Below are 20,259 nucleotides of genomic sequence, written 5' to 3' on the forward strand. Positions count from 1 at the left end.
ACACAAGTGTGCCGCTTAGACGTCCGCACACAAGTGTGCCGCTTAGACGTCCGCACACAAGTGTGCCGCTTAGACGTCCACACACAATTGTGCCGCTTAGACGTCCGCACACAAGCGTGCCGCTTAGACGTCCGCACACAAGTGTGCCGCTTAGACGTCCGCACACAAGTGTGCCGCTTAGACGTCCGCACACAAGTGTGCCGCTTAGACGTCCGCACACAAGCGTGCCGCTTAGACGTCCGCACACTCCATCATGACGGGACAGGATGCCGCCTGACGTCTTCTCATCTTCATCTCGGGCTGATGCGCGCGTCTCCTTTTCCTGCGGGAGGGGGGCGGGAAAAAACGCCGGTGGACGGCAAACTTTCCCGCCATGGAACCTGCGCCGCTTCGTGGCAACAGCACGTCCGGGAGCCGGTCTGCTTCTGTCTGCGCACCCTTGGCATTCTAGAAGAAGATTGCATCTCGCCCTGCACCTGATGGCTGTTCATTGACAAATAATTGGGCCGGAAACGCGAAGGAGGTGTTTTTTTTTAATTTATTTATTTTTTTTTTCCCGCCCATCTGTCAGGTGTCCACATTTTTTTTTTTTTTTGTCCCCCACCGCCTGCCTCTTATGGGAATCAAGCACTCGTCCCGTTGCATGCTCCTCAGGAGAAAAATGGCGGATTCTGAGAGCAATGAGGTGAGTAAAGTGGCTTTTTAAAATTCATAGTATTACACTTTAAGTCAATCAATCAGAGTTTATTTATATAGCCCTTAATCACAAGTGTCTCAAAGGGCTGCACGAGCCACCATGCATGACATCCTCGGCTCAGATCCCACATCAGGGCAGGGAAAATCTCATTGCCCTGCAATGCTGCATGGAGAATAAAAGTTGTATTTCAGACAAAATACTTAAGACGAGATTTTAAAGAGAAATCATTCTGCAATAAAAAAAAAATATATATATATATACTGTATATATATATATATATATACATATATATATACATACATACATATATATACATACATATATATGTATATATATATATACATATATATACTGTATAATGCATATGTTCCATCTTGAGTGCACTTAGAAGATATCCATCCATTTCTACCGCTTATTCCCTTTCGGGGTCGCGGGGGGCGCTGGTGCCTATCTCAGCTACAATCGGGCGGACATTTTTAATCGTTGCCCAGCCCTAATATATATATATATATATATATATATATATATATATATATATATATATATATATATATATATATATATATATATATTTATATGTGAGGTGGCGACTTGTCCAAGGTGTACCCCGCCTACCGCCCGAATGCTATTGAGATAGGCTCCAGCGACCCCCCCGCGACCCCAAAAGGGAAACGCGGTGGAAATATATATATATATATATATATATATATATATATATATATATATATATATATATATATATATATATATATATATATATATATATATATATATATATATATATATATATATATATATATCCATCCATCCATTTTCTACCCCTTATTCCCTTTGGGGTCAGGTGGGCGCTTGTGCCTATCTCAGCTACAATCGGGCGGAAGGCGGGGTACACCCTGGACAAGTCGCTACCTCATCGCAGGGCCAACACAGATAGACAGACAACATTCACACACTAGGGACCATTTAGTGTTGCCAATCAACCTATCCCCAGGTGCATGTCTTTGGAAGTGGGAGGGGCCTATCCCCAGGTGCATGTCTTTGGAAGTGGGAGGAAGCCGGAGTACCCGGAGGGAACCCACACAGTCACGGGATTGAACCCAGCACTTCTGGACCTTCGTATTGTGAGGCAGACGCACTAACCCCTCTTTCACCGTGCTGCCCATATATCCATCACAGTCGTCTGGTCTCTCCACGAGATCACAAGGCACATTGCTGCTGTTAGAGCAGTGGTTCTTAACCTGGGTTTGATGGAACCCTAGGGGTTCGGTGAGTCGGCCTCAGGGGTTCGGCGGAGGTCAAGACACACCCGACTCATCGTGTCAATTAAAATGTCTCCCTATCGGCAGAAGTCACACGGATTTGCAGGCGTGTAATTTGTTGTGAGTTCATGTGTTGGTTTTGTTCTTTGAACAAGGTGATGTTCATGCACGGTTCATTTGGGCACCAGTCCAAAAAAAACATATAACTTTGTCTTGAATTAGAAAAAAAAATTAAAATTAATTTTCAGTAAAGAATGGTTCTGTGACCGCGCCTATGAAACTGTTGGGGTTCTGTACCTCAAACAAGGTTAGACTATGTTCGATGAACTTCACTTGCGCTGTCCAAGGTACTGCAGCAGCTTTTGGAACCACTGAAGCACCCGATATAGCTTGCTGGAAGACGTCACGTGTCAGAGAATGAAGAAGTTTTACTGCAAAAGGTGCACAAAACATTACAGAGGTGATCTTAAAGGCCTACTGAAATGAGATGTTCTTATTTAAACGGGGATAGCAGGTCCATTCTATGTGTCATACTTCATCATTTCGCCATATTGCCATATTTTTGCCGAAAGGATTTAGTAGCTGAGATAGGCGCCCGCGACCCCAAAAGGGAATAAGTGATAGAAAATGGGTGGATGGATGGATTTAGTAGAGAACATCCACGATAAAGTTTGCAACTGGAGAAAAAGCCCTGCTTCTACCGGAAGTCGCAGACGATAACGTCACATGTTGATGGCTCCTCATATATTCACATTGATTTTAATGGGAGCCTCCAACAAAAACAGCTATTCAGACCGAGAAAACGACAATTTCCCCATTAATTTGAGTGAGGATGAAAGATTTGTGTTTGAGGATATTGATAACCACGGACTAGGGAAAAAAAAAAAAAAAAAAAGGTGATTGCAATCGCGTTGCATTGAGACGGATTCATGTTTCTAGATAGATAGATAGATAGATAGATAGATAGATAGATAGATAGTACTTTATTGATTCCTTCAGGAGAGTTCCTTCAGGAAAATTAAAATTCCAGCAGCAGTGTACAGAGTTGAGATCAATTTTAAAAAAGTAAAAAGTAAATAATGGGGGTTTATCCATCCATCCATCCATTTTCTACCGCTTATTCCCTTTCGGGGTCGCGGGGGGCGCTGGCGCCTATCTCAGCTACAATCGGGCGGAAGGCAGGGTACACCCTGGACAAGTCGCCACCTCATCGCAGGGCCAACACAGATAGACAGATGCGTGGGTTCCCTCCGGCTTCCTCCCTCTTCCAAAGACTGGGTCTTCAATAAAAGTAAAAATTATGTTAAATGTTACTGTATTTTCCAGACTATAAGCCGCTACTTTTTTCCAGCGTTTTGAACCCAACGGCTTATCAAACGGTGCAGCAAATTTTCAATCAATCAATCAATCAATCAATCAATGTTTACTTATATAGCCCTAAATCACTAGTGTCTCAAAGGGCTGCACAAACCACTACGACATCCTCGGGCAAGGAAAACTCACACCCAGTGGGACATCGGTGACAATAATGACCCAGTGGGACGTCGGTGACATTGATGACTATGAAACGTGATACTGTGATACTGATGATACTTATGACTATGAGAACATATGAGAACATGATACTGTGAAAGATCAATCCATAATGGATCCAACACAGTCGCGAGAGTCCAGTCCAAAGCGGATCCAACACAGGAGCGAGAGTCCCGTTCACAGCGGAGCCAGCAGGAAACCATCCCAAGCGGAGGCTGATCAGCAGCGCAGAGATGTCCCCAGCCGATACACAGGCGAGCAGTACATGGCCACCGGATCGGACCGGACCCCCTCCACAAAAGGACAGTCGGACATAGAAGAAAAAGAAAAGAAACGGCAGATCAACTGGTCTAAAAAGGGAGTCTATTTAAAGGCTAGAGTATACAAATGAGTTTTAAGGTGAGACTTAAATGCTTCTACTGAGGTAGCATCTCGAACTGTTACCGGGAGGGCATTCCAGAGTACTGGAGCCCGAAATGAAAACGCTCTATAGCCCGCAGACTTTTTTTGGGCTCTGGGAATCACTAATAAGCCGGAGTCCTTTGAACGCAGATTTCTTGCCGGGACATATGGTACAATACAATCGGCAAGATAGGATGGAGCTAGACCGTGTAGTATTTTATACGTAAGTAGTAAAACCTTAAAGTCACATCTTAAGTGCACAGGAAGCCAGTGCAGGTGAGCCAGTACAGGTATATATGTATGTATATATGTATATAAAGGTATATACAGTATAGGTATATATGTATGTATATATGTATATAAAGGTATATACAGTATAGGTATATATGTATGTATATATGTATATAAAGGTATATACAGTATAGGTATATATGTATGTATATATGTATATAAAGGTATATACAGTATAGGTATATATGTATGTATATATGTATATAAAGGTATATACAGTACAGGCGTAATGTGATCAAACTTTCTTGTTCTTGTCAAAAGTCTAGCAGCCGCATTTTGTACCAACTGTAATCTTTTAATGCTAGACATGGGGAGACCCCAAAATAATACGTTACAGTAATCGAGACGAGACGTAACAAACGCATGGATAATGATCTCAGCGTCTTTAGTGGACAGAATGGAGCGAATTTTAGCGATATTACGGAGATGAAAGAAGGCCGTTTTAGTAACGCTTTTAATGTGTGCCTCAAAGGAGAGAGTTGGGTCGAAGATAATACCCAGATTCTTTACCGTGTCGCCTTGTTTAATTGTTTGGTTGTCAAATGTTAGAGTTGTATTATTAAATAGAGTTCGGTGTCTAGCAGGACCGATAATCAGCATTTCCGTTTTTTTGGCGTTGAGTTGCAAAAAGTTAGCGGACATCCATTGTTTAATTTCATTAAGACACGCCTCCAGCTGACTACAATCCGGCGTGTTGGTCAGCTTTAGGGGCATGTAGAGTTGGGTGTCATCAGCATAACAGTGAAAGCTAACACCGTATTTGCGTATGATGTCACCTAGCGGCAGCATGTAGATGCTGAAGAGTGCAGGGCCTAGGACCGAACCCTGGGGAACTCCACACGTTACCTTAACGTAGTCCGAGGTCACATTGTTATGGGAGACACACTGCATCCTATCAGTAAGATGAGAGTTAAACCAAGACAGGGCTAAGTCTGACATACCAATTCGTGTTTTGATACGTTCTAATAAAATATTATGATCGACGGTATCGAAAGCAGCGCTAAGATCGAGGAGCAGCAACATAGATGACGCATCAGAATCCATCGTTAGCAATAGATCATTAGTCATTTGTGCGAGGGCTGTCTCCGTGGAGTGATTTGCCCTGAAACCGGATTGAAAGGTTTCACATAGATTGTTAGACGCTAAGTGTTCATTTAACTGCTCCGAAACAATTTTTTCGAGGATTTTTGAAATAAAGGGAAGGTGAGACACCGGTCGGTAGTTTACCATGAGGTCAGGATCGAGGTTAGGTCTTTTAAGAAGAGGATGAATAACCGCTTTTTTGAATGCTAGGGGAACAGTGCCCGAGGAGAGTGATAAGTTTATAATATTTAGCACTGATGGACCTAATAATACAAAAAGCTCCTTGATCAGTTTCCCAGGAAGAGGGTCAAGTAAACATGTTGTTTGTTTTATTCCATTTACACGTTGTAACAATTCCTCTAATGTTATTTCCTCAAAACGAGAGAAACTATTTTGGAGGGCAGTATCCGCCGTATATACAATCGTGTCAGTGTTAATAGAACCCCGTTGTAGCTGGGACGCATTGTCTTTAATCTCCTTTCTAATGACTTCAATTTTCTTACTAAAGAATTGCATAAAGTCATCAGCTGAGTGGGTGGAGCTACTGCAAGGAGTCCCTTGTTGGGTTAGCGATGCTACCGTACTAAACAAAAATTTAGGATCGTTTTTATTACGGTGGATGAGATTTGAGTAATAATTAGCTTTAGCTAAGGTAAGCATGCGTTTATAAGTTATTAAACCATCACTCCATGCTTGATGGTGCACCTCAAGTTTAGTCGTGCGCCATTTGCGTTCCAGCTTTCTACATAATAATTTCTGAGCTCTAGTTTCTTCTGTAAACCACGGGGTGCGCTTTTTTGGAGCCTTTTTTAACTTTAGCGGTGCTATGTTATCAATGGTTTCGCGCAGGGCGTCGTTAAAGTTGTTAGTGAGGTTATCAATAGACCCCACATACTTTGGGAATGGTGCCATTACCGAGGGCAGTAGGTCAGCAAGAGTTGTCGTTGTGGCTGTATTAATGTTGCGGCTGCTATAGCAGTTATTATTATTATTAGTTTGACGAACATGCGTCTGAACCTCGAATTTTATAAGGTAATGATCAGACAATACTTTAGTATACGGGAGTATCGTAACTTTGGAAACGGTGATGCCCCTGACAAGCACTAGGTCTATCGTATTACCGTTGCGATGCGTGGGTTCATTTATTATTTGTGTGAGACCACAGCTATCAATTATAGTCTGGAGCGCTACGCACGGTGGGTCCGATGGGGTATTCATATGGATATTAAAGTCCCCCATTATGATGATATTATCGGCGTGTGTCACTAGATCAGCAACGAACTCTGAGAATTCATTGATAAAGTCCGAATAGGGCCCTGGGGGGCGGTAGATAACAGCCAGGTGTAGAGGCAGCGGTGTGACAGACCTCATAGTAAGCACCTCAAACGATTTATATTTATTATTTATGTTAGGACTAAGGTTAAAGTTTTCGTTGTATATTAGTGCGACCCCCCCACCCCTTTTAAGAGGACGGGCAATATGCGCATGTGTAAAGTTAGGAGGACATGCCTCGTTTAGCGCAAAAAAGTCATTTGGTTTAAGCCAGGTTTCGCTGAGACCGATGACGTTAAGATTGTTGTCTCTGATAATACCATTAACTAACAACGTTTTGGGAGACAATGATCTTATGTTTAAAAAAACTATATTATAGGTTGTGGGCTGTTTTAGGGAGTTTTTGATCAAATTATCCGTAGTAGCAATATTAATAATGTTGTGTTTATTATGCCCAGTGCATTTAGTATAATTACGACCATATCTAGGAATTGATACGACGGGAATGTTCCGATTGTTTGATTGTTGCTTTGATAAACTGCACGCATCATGGTTAGCCTCCTCAGTAACGGGGATTTTCCGAATGTTTGTTTGTTGCTTTGATAAACTGCACGCATCATAGTTAGCCACCTCAGTAACGGGGATTTTCCGATTGTTTGTTTGTTGCTTTGATAAACTGCACGCATCATAGTTTGCCACCTCAGTAAAACACATGTCCAACTCTGAAACACTCAAAGCAGAAAAAACTTGTTCTAATTTAACAGACTCCTTACCCAGACCAGTAGTCTCGCATCTTTCATCTAAATCCGTCTTCAGAATGGAGGGAAGTGGTGTTCTGTGGGGATTAGCCTTCTGCTTTGTTTTAAGCCCCGTCTAATAACATCTGAATCGCCCACACTGCCGTCGCCTGGAGCCGTCGCATTTTCTTTTTTTTAAGTGCTTCACTCTAACTTTCCTCATCCACAAATCTTTCGTCCTCGCTCAAATTAATGGGGAACTCTTCGCTTTCTCGGTCAAAATTGCACTTGCTGCTTGGTGGCTATGGTTATAAACAATGTGAGGATGTGAGGAGCCCTACAACCCATGACGTCACGCGCACATCGTCTGCTACTTCCGGTACAGGCAAGGCTTTTTTATTAGCGACCAAATGATGCAAACTTTATGGTCGATGTTCTCTACTAAATCCTTTCAGCAAAAATATGGCAATATCGCAAAATGATCAAGTATGACACATAGAATGGACCTGCTATCCCCGTTTAAATAAGAAAATCTCTTTTCAGTAGGCCTTTAACAACCTCCACCTCTCACCCAAGCCCCAATGAGAAAATGGATGGACGGATGACCTCCAGCATCACCATACACGTTATTATATATTACCGTTTACTACACCTATATAATGTTTTTGGAGGCACTGACCCTTACTATTTTATACCAATTTTATACTATCATCATTATTCAACAGGCATTGGAATCAGTCCATGCAGAATATAAATCAGTTTTCTTCTAAAAAAAAATTTTTCAGGAGCGTATTAACAGTGAGCTTCCCACTTTAACCCCACAGCCAAGAAGCCAACTCCCCCTTCATTTTTAGCCCTCATCCAGGACACATTCCCGAAAGTCTGAAAATACAGAACTTTTTTCAAGAACGCACATGTCCTCCACTCCGATGTTAAAAAAAAGGGATCTGCGACACGGAGGCTTAGGCGCTGCATGCATTTTTTTTTAAGCGTACACATATTTTGACATCAACACAACAAACACACACCATAAATGTCTAAAAGACTGTTGCTGTGGGCAACCTTGAGCTCTCTGATTGCAATAATGGTTATTTACCCATTCTAGTGATGGTTGTAGACTCAAGAATGGGAAAATACAAACATTCCTTAACTCTGGCTCATAATGGACCTTATCTAAAAGCATGCATTTGAACATAATGTTACAGTTTAATATTTTTGTATTATTTAATAATACAATTTTAATTATAATCCGATTAAAACATACAACAAACATTTTAGGCAAATATATTTAGTTTATCAACAAACTTTTTAGTGAAATATTTGGTACTGTATGAATATAAATGTATTTAATAGTGTAAGAACATCAAGAACATATACATATATACATACAACTTCTCTCTGGGAAGGGGGGGGGGGTACTCGGATGACAGGGGATGCAAAACAATAACAGTGCAATACGTTGTCATAACATGGTCACTCCTGCAGAGTTTCTGTTGTTATATTCTGATTTTACTGTTACATTTTTATTCTCACTGTTGCTTCCTATTTTTATTGTTGATGTAATATTTTTCCATTATAACCCCATTATTTACTTTTTACTGTTTAATTGATCTCAACTCTGTACACTGCTGCTGGAATTTTTAGTCAATGAAGTACTATCAATCAATCAATCCATCCATCCATTCCCTTTTGATATATCAGTTGTTTTAGCAAAATAAAGTCAATAGTGCAAAATAATTATCTTAATTTATGGCGCAACTGCAAAATAACTACCGTGATTTACGGACTACTAGTCACAACTTTTTTCCCTTCCTTTGAACTCTGCGTTTTATACAATGCTCCTGCTAATTTATGGATTTTTCCAGGTTCTCAAGCGTCACATGAAACCAATAAATGTAGCGGTGTCACATCACATCAAGGAAATTGCGATGGACCAATTAAGTTGTTCACAAGAAATCGAACGCACTGACACAATCATCCAGTCAGCCATTTAACACGTTATGGACTCACCATCATCATTGAAACGAAACGATGAAATGCACACAACTCAGCCCCCAAAGCCGACCATTGAAAAAGCAAACTGCTTTTTTGGCTTTATTTTAATAAAAAGTCTTAGGGTACATTAAACATATATGCTTCTTATGGCAATCAAATAACATATTTAAATAAAATAGTGAACATACTAGACACATTGTATTTTAGTAGCAAGTAAGCAAAAGAAGGCTCCTAATTTGACTGCTAATGTATGCAGTAAAATATTGGATAATTTCTCATTGTATTTTGTCAAAATTATGAGGGAAAAGCTGTAAAAAATGATTATCAATCTACTTGTTCATTTACTGTTAATATCTGCTTATTTTCTGTTTTAACATGTTGTAGCTACACTTCTGTTCAAATGTAATAATCACTTATTCTTCTGTTGGTTTGGGTACTTTACATACGTTTTTGATGATACCACACATTTAGGTATCAAGCCGATACAAAGTAGTTACAGTATCATACATTGGTCATATTTAAAGTCCTCATGTGTCCATGGAAGTAATCCCTTATTATATAATCATAATATACATGTTTTTAAAATGGAAAAAAAAGATTTTGTGACGATAAAAAGTATGGATGTAATCATAGTAGTATCGAATTGATACACTATTGTACTTGGTATCATTACAGTGGATTTCAGGCGTAGATCCACCCTTGTCATTTGTTTACATTCAGGGTATTGGCTTGCTGTTAGCAGTTAGTTATCGTATCCTCCTTCGGTGTGTAGTGAAACATGTTTAGCTATTCCTCGTACTGCAGGGATGATACTTGTAAGAAACTCCCTTTATTTGTCACCATGGAGGCGAGGATTAGTGATTTAGAAGTAACTAAAACACCGCCGACTGCAAATGGACGTTCGGCGCTTGCGCGCTAGCCATGTCTTGAAGCACTTCTTCCTGAGGGCGTTTCAGTGCTATAACTTCACCTTTATAATCAGTTTTTAAACCAAAATGCGCCCGTTCTCCCTTCTCTGTCCACACACCATGTGTGCTTGTAAGTACTCCGTGATCACGTACGACCGCCAGACACTTCTGGATGTGGACATATCGGGCCGTTTTGGACTGATAGACGCGTGCTTGCTAGACCTGCTAACTAGCACGGGGATATTTCGGCGGCTACATCCAGCGGCCTGTGAAGCAGCGGAGTATAGTAGCAGCGGGGGCCGTCTACGGAGCAGACGCCAGCGGTGTGATCGGAAACGCGGATGCCGAGCGGGGCTAAAAACAAAGCAGAAGGCTAATCCCCACAGAACACCACTTTCCTCCATCCTGAAGCCGGATTTAAATGGAAGATGCGAGACTACTGGTCTGGGTAAGGAGTCACTTAAATTAGAACAAGTTTTTTCTGCTTTGAGTGTTTCAGAGTTGGACATGTGTTTTACTGAGGTGGCTAACCATGATCCATCCATCCATCCATCCATCATCCATCCATCATCTTCCGCTTATCCGAGGTCGGGTCGCGGGGGCAACAGCCTAAGCAGGGAAGCCCAGACTTCCCTCTCCCCAGCCACTTCGTCTAGCTCTTCCCGGGGGATCCCGAGGCGTTCCCAGGCCAGCCGGGAGACATAGTCTTCCCAACGTGTCCTGGGTCTTCCCCGTGGCCTCCTACCGGTTGGACGTGCCCTAAACACCTCCCTAGGGAGGCGTTCGGGTGGCATCCTGACCAGATGCCCGAACCACCTCATCTGGCTCCTCTCGATGTGGAGGAGCAGCGGCTTTACTTTGAGTTCCTCCCGGATGACAGAGCTTCTCACCCTATCTCTAAGGGAGAGACCTGGAAACTCATTTGGGCCGCTTGTACCCGTGATCTTATCCTTTCGGTCATGACCCAAAGCTCATGACCATGATGCGTGCAGTTTATCAAAGCATCAAACAAACAATCGTAAAATCCCCGTTACTGAGGAGGCTAACCATGATGCGTGCAGTTTATCAAAGCAACAATCAAACAATCGGAACATTCCCGTCGTATCAATTCCTAGATATGGTCGTAATTATACTAAATGCACTGGGCATAATAAACACAACATTATTAATATTGCTACTACGGATAATTTGATCAAAAATTCCCTAAAACAGCCCACTACCTATAATATAGGTTTTTTAAACATAAGATCATTGTCTCCCAAAACGTTGTTAGTTAATGATATCATCAGAGACAACAATCTTAACGTCATCGGTCTCAGCGAAACCTGGCTTAAACCAAACAACTGTTTTGCGGTAAACGAGGCATGTCCTCCTAACTTTACACATGCGCATATTGCCCGTCCTCTTAAAAGGGGTGGGGGGGGGGGGGGGTCGCACTAATATACAACGAAAACTTTAACCTTAGTCCTAACATAAATAATAAATATAAATCGTTTGAGGTGCTTACTATGAGGTCTGTCACACCGCTGCCTCTACACCTGGCTGTATCTTGAACGGGACTCTCGCTGCTGTGTTGGATCCGCTTTGGACTGGACTCTTGCGACTGTGTTGGATCCTTTATGGATTGAACTTTCACAGTATCATGTTAGACCCGCTCGACATCCATTGCTTTCCTCCTCTCCAAGGTTCTCATAGTCATCATTGTCACCGACGTCCCACTGGGTGTGAGTTTTCCTTGCCCTTATGTGGGCCTACCGAGGATGTCGTAGTGGTTTGTGCAGCCCTTTGAGACACTAGTGATTTAGGGCTATATAAGTAAACATTGATTGATTGATTGATTGATACTCTGTGATTGTGCGCTGCCGAACATGCTCCTCCACTCTTAAACCAGCAATGATGCGTCGTCATGCCCAGGAACCGGTACTTTTCAGACATATTTTAGTACCGTTTTAGATTCATTTGTACCGCGATACTATACCAGTATACTGTACAACACTAGTATAAAGTGTGTGTTAGTTATCACATCCTTCTTTGATGTGTAGTGAAACACATTTAGCTATTCCTCGTACTGCAGGGATGATACTTGTAAGAAACTCCTTTTATTTGTCGCCATAGAGGCGAGGATTAGTGATTTAGAAGTAACTAAAACACCGCCGACTGCAAATGGACGTTCGCCGCTAGCTCGCTAGCCATGTTTTAAGCCCCTCTTCGTGAGGGCGTTTCAGTGCTATAACTTCACTTTTATAATCAGTTTTAGACCAAAATGCATCCGTTTTCCCTTTTCTGTCCACACACCGTGTCTGCTTGTAAGTACTCTGTGATTGTGCGCTGCCGAACATGCTCCTCCACTCGTAAAATCAGCATATGACGCGACGTCATGCCCAGGAACTGGTACTTTACAGATTTTATTACCGTTTTTGATTCATTAGTACCGCGATACTATACCAGTATACCGTACAACACTAAGTGTATATATATATATATCTTCATATATATATATATATATATATATATATATATATATATATATATATATATATATATATATATCTTAGGGGTGTAACGGTACACAAAAATTTCGGTTCGGTACGTACCTTGGTATAGAGGTCACGGTTTGGTTCATTTTCGGTACAATACGAAAACAGCAAAATATAAATTTTTGGGTTATTTATTTACCAAATGTGTAAACAATGGCATAACATACATGGACACACAGGGTCCATTGCCAGGGTTTATGTGGTCAACATATATAAAATAAAAACTAAACAAGGCTCAGAATGGTTTCTTAACAAAACCTTTCTACATATTAAGTGCTTTTTTTGATTGATTGATTCTTTTATTAGTACATTGCACAGTAAAGTAAATATTCCGTACAATTGACCACTGAATGCAAACACCCCAATACGTTTTTCAACTTGTTTAAGTCGGTGTCCACGTTAATTAACCCCCCCTTTGTTTTTAATGCAATATGTACTTAAATCTGCTGCTATAAAAACATTTGTTATTGCTTTAGCCCTGCCTGACTCGCCGAGGAGAGGCTGCTTGAATGCGGTGGTGACACTTCAAATGGGTTAGCATGTGTTATGAGCGTAGCGTATGTGTGGCCCTTTAATATGTGACAGCATTGAGGTGAGGGAGCGCTAGGTGAGTGCGGGGACTGGCTAGTGTTTTGTTGGATTGGCTGTGTGCAAGACCTCAATAAAGCCACAATTTGCAACAAATCACCGGACTCTTAATTTACCCTGGAGTACGGAGCTGTGGTGACCCACTGCCGGGTAGAGTGAAGGGTGTTATCTCCGTGAATACATCAGCCCCGGAGGAGTGTCTCCTCTGCGCTCCTCGACTACGGTTTGGGACCCGGAAGCAGGAAAGGTGCAACACATATTTGACGTGATTTCAGAAGCAGCTGCTGAACAATCTCGGCCAACCTCCGTCCTCCATTGTTGTATCGCACAGTCAAAAGGCAGGAGGGTCTTCCAGCTCTGGCTTTTACATTTTGTCCTAGCCTGGTCGTTGCTAGCATGTGCACTCGTTTGGTACGCTATATATTTTAGAAAATCAGAGTTGCACTTTTTGAATCAAACAACTCAAATGAAATATTTAAGTGTTAGCGATGGTATCACCGGGCAACGAGACTCAAACTCTAAAACAATAAATGCGATTAGCATTGCTCAACGTAGCTTTTTCAAACCCATCTTTAGAACCTTGGCCAAGTCCGCTACATTTCCTGCTCTTTCTGCACTTCCAACTGTACATTGTCCGTGATTGATTCGAACATTGCCAGAGTGCGGCGAGCCTGCACAGGATGAGAGAAATGGATAATTGATTGATGCAAGTGCTTCCAGACCAGCACTCACATATGTAGTAGCATTAGGCCACCTATGTAATACAATAAGATTCCACTATGCAGGTCTTGAGTGTGTGTTATTAGTGAACCCCTCATATTGATTTTGCTTGGTTCAGGCTTGGCGTGACTGCGTGCCATTTTCCACACAACTTTGTCAGATTGTCCATATGTGCTCTTTGCACTCAACAGAAGGAGTTGAAACAGACACGCTTGACATGACTGAGCCTTGTCAAGTTACAGTAAGAACTAAAAAACAAAAACAGTTTTTTTCTCTCTGGCACTCATCGAGGGTGGACGCTCCCCTTTTCTCTCCCTTATCTCTCCTGCTTGCTTCTTTGTTTTGTCTTGTCTTAACTTTCTTGTTGCCTCTTTTTGCACTGCTCTCCAAATCTAAACATTGGAACTATTTAACTGGCCTCAACAAAATTGACAAGATCTTGGGTTTGGGGGAACCTGCTGTCGTGACGAAGCGGTTGTTGCTGGACACACGACGGACTCTTGGGAGAAGAAGGAGGGCCGCGTGCCTGGCGACCCTTTTCTGTCGACGACGTGAAGATATCCACCTGTTCGGAATTATGGCAACAGGACATCTGCTGATTGGAGTAAGCATTGCTCTGGTTTGTCCACAAATTGGAAGTTTCTGGCAGTCTTCAAAGTACCCCAAAGCTGCCACAAATGATTGGGGGATGCGGGAAGAACTGTGGACTGTCTAACCCGCAGTTTTTGAGGACCAGTCATAGACAATTTTAGAGTGAAAAGCAAATTTTATTTTCACTCGCATACAAATCATTTTAACTAGGATTGTTTCCCTGGGGTTAGGTTGATTGGCAACACTAAAACTGGCCCTAGTGTGTGAATGTGAGTATGAATGTTGTCTGTCTGTGTTGGCCCTGCGATGAGTTGGTGACTTGTCCAGGGTGTACCCCGCCTTCCCCCCGATTGTTGCTGAGATAGGCGCCAGCGCCCCCCACGACCCCGGAAGAGAATAAGCGGTTGAAAATGGATGGATGGATGGATGTTTCCCTGGCTTCAAGACTCTCCCGAAGATCACTGCAGGAAGACACAACAAACTCCCTTTTTTGTCTCTCATGGACACACACCTGTTGTTGTGGACTTTGGACTAGCGACGGCAAATACATCAAGGCCGCGGAACAGAGACAGACTATGGGCTTATACACACACATCCACAAAAAATATATATATACGCCACACATACACCCTCCTGTCCCCCAATCCAACGCCCTCGACGCAAATCCCGTAGGGGTGATGAATGGATGGTCAGCGCCTGAGAGCTGCGACCTATCACCATGACCTTGAACTACCTTCCCTTTGTTGCTAAATATCTCGAAATGTATGTTGTAATATGTATATGTGCTTTGCTATGGAGGTTTTTTCTCACTCCGAACTGGGCCCCCTTAGGATCCCAGTCTGGATTGTATTTTTTTACTCATCCTTCCCCAGCGTTTACCTTTTTCCCATCTTTTACGGGGCGGCAAATGGCGACCCATCAGCGTTCTTGTTCTGTAACCCTGTACACTGTTTGTTTGTCTAATCTTGAACAGGTTCGTGGTGAAAACAAAGTTTCGTTGTACTTGTTGCAATGACAATAAAGACCTACCTACGTACATAAATCGATCGATGAAACTAGTTTGGCATTCGGCCTACAACATTTACGTTTTATAACCCTATCGTGATGACGCATCTTGATTGCCCCTTCGAGCGATGTCCCGCAAGCTGCAATTAATGTGCCGTTTATGCAATGTAGCGTACTAAAGTGTGTCCATCCATATTGCAGAGCTGCTTGGAAGTTACTAATCCTTACCTCCATGGCAGTAAATCAATATGTCAAAGTATTATTATCAATGAAGGACTGGAGGAATAGCTAAACATGCAAGAACGCATGAGGAGAAAAGAATCCAGCTCTGTGTCATGATCAGTGGTCCGGATCATGTTTTGTTATGTTCTGTTAGTTTTGGACTTCATTAGTTCCTGTTTTTGTGCACCCTTGTTTGTTTTAGTTACCATGGTTGCTTATTATTTTCACCTGTCTCTGATTAGTGTTCACCCGCTCACCTCCTGCACGAGCACTAATCAGAGACATTATTTAAGCCTGTCATTGTTTGCTGTATGTAACAGTCACGTAGGTTCATGTCTTGTTTCGAATTTATGCTAAGTGTTTGCTACATGCAACATGTCAACGTAAGTTCCTTGTCCAAAGTAAATGCTAAGTGTTAGCTTTAGCTCCAAATGCGATCAGCATGGTGTGCCTTCGCCTTGTGCTCCGTTTTTTGTACTACTATGAGTTTTGAGAATTAAATCATGTTTTTACATTCCTGGGAGAACATATAAAAGTGACAATATATCATATTGTAGGTAGGGGTGTAACGGTATGTGTATTTGTATTGAACCGTTTCGGTACGGGGGTTTCGGTTCGGTTCGGAGGTGTACCGAACGAGTACACATGCTAGCAGCGACCAGGCTAGGACAACATGTAAAAGCCAGAGCTAGAAGACCCTCCTGCCTCGTTAAGATCTCCCGTTTGGGAACACTTTGGCTGCGCGATACAACAATGGAGGACGGAGGTTTGCCGACATTGTTCAGCAGCTGCTTGTGACAACACGCGCAGGGGAGACACTCCTCCAGGGCTGATGTATTAGCGGGGGCAACACCCTTCACTCTACCCGGCAATGGGTCTCCACAGCTCCGGACTCCAGGGTACATGAAGAGTCCGGTGATTAGTTGCAAATCTTGGCTTTACTGAGGTCTTGCACACAGCCAATCCAACAAAACACTAGCCAGTCCCCGGACTCACCTAGCGCTCCCTCACCTCGCTCGCCCACACACTCACCTCAATGCTGTCACATAATAAAGGGCCACACATACGCTACTCTCATAACACATGCTAACCCTTTTGAAGCGTCACCACCGCATTCAAGCAGCCTCTCCTCGGCGAGTCAGGCAGGGCTAAAGCAATAAATGTTTTTGTAGCGACAAATTTAAGTCCATATTGCATTACAAATAACATTTTGACCCACTTCTATGGTGGAACGGTCCAAGTCAGCAAGGCTGGGGGGGAAAAGAAAAGTTAATCTGAGGCTGAGTTGACTTGAAACTGTTTAATGTTGCACTTTTTATATGTAGAAGAAAAGTTTTGTTATTTTACTTACAACTTGAGGCAGTTTAATGTTGATTAACCTGGACCCCGACTTCAACAAGTTGAAAAACGTATTGGGGTGTTACCATTTAGTGGTCAATTGTACGGAATATGTACTGTACTGTGCAATCTACTCATAAAAGTCTTAATCAATCAAAAAAAAGCACTTAAAATGTAGAAAGGTTTTGTTAAGAAACCATTCTGAGCCTTATCTTATTTAGTTTTTATTTTATATATGTTGACCACATTAACCCTGGCAATGGACCCTGTGTGTATATGTATGTTATGCCATTGTTTACAAATTTGGTAAATAAATAATAAAAACATTTATATTTTGTTGTTTTCTTATGAACCGAGCCGTGACCTCTAAACCGAGGTACATACCGAACCGAAATGTTTATGTACCGTTACACCCCTAATTGTAGGTGTTTATTACTTTGCATTCATATGTTTCTATTTTTTGTAGTGTTTTTGTTTGCTATCGAAGAGCTGGTCTGAAAAATGTAAAAGAGGAGCGATGTTCATGTAATGTAAATATTCAGTGTTTTATTGCTCGTAGTTAATATTCTAAATTGCACTCTTTATTTTAATGTGCATTTTGGGTGTCCCGTTCAGTAAAAAAAAACCTGTAAAGTTCCATTCTGTGTTTTTGAGGTGGTCTTTTTTTAGAATCAGACATTGTGACTTTTGGTATTAGTGTTCCTGAAAAAAGGGAACCAAACACAGATTTTTACAGCTACATGTGTATATATAAATTTATACACACATACTTATTGGCCCCGCAGACACATTTTTTCTCTCAATGTGGCCAACCAAGTCAAAATATTTGCCCAACTCTGGTACATAGTATAAATATTACAGATTTACCTTTGAATCAACAAAAAACACGAGACATTGCACATCATCAGGCGCTGTTTGTTTGCTATTATTCATGTATTGAAGGGCTCAAATAGTCCTAAATGATGGGTTTTTCTGGAAATATTTACCCTACACTGCAAAAATTGTGTTCAAAAACAAGAAAAAAAATACAAAAATTAGGGATATTTTATTTAAACTAAGCAAAATTATCTGCCAATAGAACAAGAAAATATGGCTTTTCAAGACTTTCCAAAACAAGTAAAATTAGCTAACCTCAACAAACCCAAAAATACCTTAAAATAAGTATATTCTCACTAATAACAAGTGCACTTTTCTTGGTAGGAAAAAAAAAAGAGACCTTCTTGCTCAATATGTTGAAAAATATTCTTAAATTAAGTAAATGCCAGTGCCATTATCTTGACATAATGATATGCGCTCGGCATTACATTTCTTGAAACCAGCAAACTTATACTAAAAAAAAAATCATTTATTGTTCCTAATGGAAAGGCAACAATTCAACCGCTTGTTACTCTCGGAGTCTCCTAGCCGCTCAGGCAAATCACATGGTCGAAAAATGCATTTTTTCCATCGATAACATGACATCATCGCGCCAAGTGCGTGCTTTTTCAGTCAATTAGTGCGCATATTTACATATATAATTTTTTTTCAATTGTAATTTTGAACAATTTACCATATTTTTCGGACTATAAGTCGCTCCGGAGGATACGTCGCACCGGCCGAAAATGCATAATAAAGAAGGAAAACAATCATATATATGTCGTACTGATGTATAAGTCGTATTTTTGGGCGATATTTATTGGATAAAATCCAACACCAAGAATAGACATTTGAAAGGCAATTTAAAATAAATAAAGAATAGTGAACAGCAGGCTGAATAAGTGTAGGTTATATGAGGCATAAATAAGCAACTGCTATGTTAACCTAACATATTATGGTAAGAGTCATTCAAATAACTATAACATATAGAACATGCTAAATGTTTACCAAACTATCTCTCTCTCCTAATCGAGAAATCCCATGAAATCTTCTTCCTCGATGTCGCTTCTAAACAACTCTGCCAACTCCAAAGGTATGCGCCGCTTCCTCTTTTCGTTTTCTGCTGCATATTTCACTACGTCCAGCTTGTAATCTGCACCACATGATTTCCTTTTCGGTCCATTTTTTGTTCAGTCCTTCTCAGTTTTTATAAGTTACCGCCAACGACGAGATGATCCATTTTAATAGCTACGGCAGTAGCATATAGCGGTTTTTATTCCATTACCCACAATGCACTTCTACCGCCGAATTCTTATTGGTTGAAGTGTGTGACAATAGCTGACATTTTCTTCGTCTCTTCCGCGAATGAGATAAATAATATTATTTGTTATTTTACGGTAATGTGTTATTAATTTCACACATAAGTCGCTCCGGAGTATATGTCGTACCCCCGGCCAAACTATGAAAACATTTGCGACTTATAGTCCGAAAAATACGGTATCTGAATATGCATGAACTATTTCTGTCCAATATTGTTAGAAAGGTCACATGTAAAAGTTGAAATAGTTTACCGTGCTGTGCAAACTGAACTACTATATGAGTACGTATTTTCTATCGTTTCATTGAAAATAAAAAGTCCATTTGGCTGTCAACTGTTTTAATAACGAGACACATTTGTGTCATAGTCATGATTTTTTTTCATGCTAGAAGTAAGAAATTATTACTTTAAAAAAGCAGTTTTATACTTGTGAGTGTTGATGAGACAACTTTGCAACAGTTGATATTCTAGTTTCAAGCATGTTTTACTCGATATACCGTATTTTTCGGAGTATAAGTCGCTCCGGAGTATAAGTCGCACCGGCCGAAAATGCATAATAAAGAAGGAAAAAAAAAACATATGTAAGTCGCACTGCAGTATAAGTCGCATTTTTGGGGGAAATTTATTTGATAAAGCCCAACACCAAGAATAGACATTTGAAAGGCAATTTAAAATAAATAAAGAATCGTGAACAACAGGCTGAATAAGTGTACGTTATATCAGTGGTCCCCAACGACCGGGCCGCGGCCCAGTACCGGGCCGTGGCCCGATTGGAACCTGGCCGCAGAATCATTTTTTATTCATTTTTATTTAAATAAATAAAAAATAAATATTTTTTATTAAATCAACATAAAAAACACAACATACACTTACAATTAGTGCACCAACCACAAAAACCTCCCTTTTTC

General features: G+C 41.1%; 1 protein-coding gene across 1 annotated transcript in view; it reads left to right on the plus strand.

Annotated features, from left to right (window-relative positions):
- The first annotated feature begins 383 nt into the window (after window positions 1–383).
- LOC133563643 (protein arginine N-methyltransferase 8-B-like) overlaps window positions 384–20,259 on the plus strand; it is a 103,865-nt gene continuing 83,989 nt past the window's right edge. The window contains exon 1 of the mRNA XM_061917902.1: window positions 384–685. Coding sequence (XP_061773886.1) covers window positions 617–685 — 69 coding nt within the window. The 5' untranslated portion in view covers window positions 384–616. The remainder of the gene's footprint in view (window positions 686–20,259) is intronic.

The sequence above is a fragment of the Nerophis ophidion genome, linkage group LG12, assembly GCF_033978795.1.
Source record: "Nerophis ophidion isolate RoL-2023_Sa linkage group LG12, RoL_Noph_v1.0, whole genome shotgun sequence".
Taxonomy (NCBI): domain Eukaryota; kingdom Metazoa; phylum Chordata; class Actinopteri; order Syngnathiformes; family Syngnathidae; genus Nerophis; species Nerophis ophidion.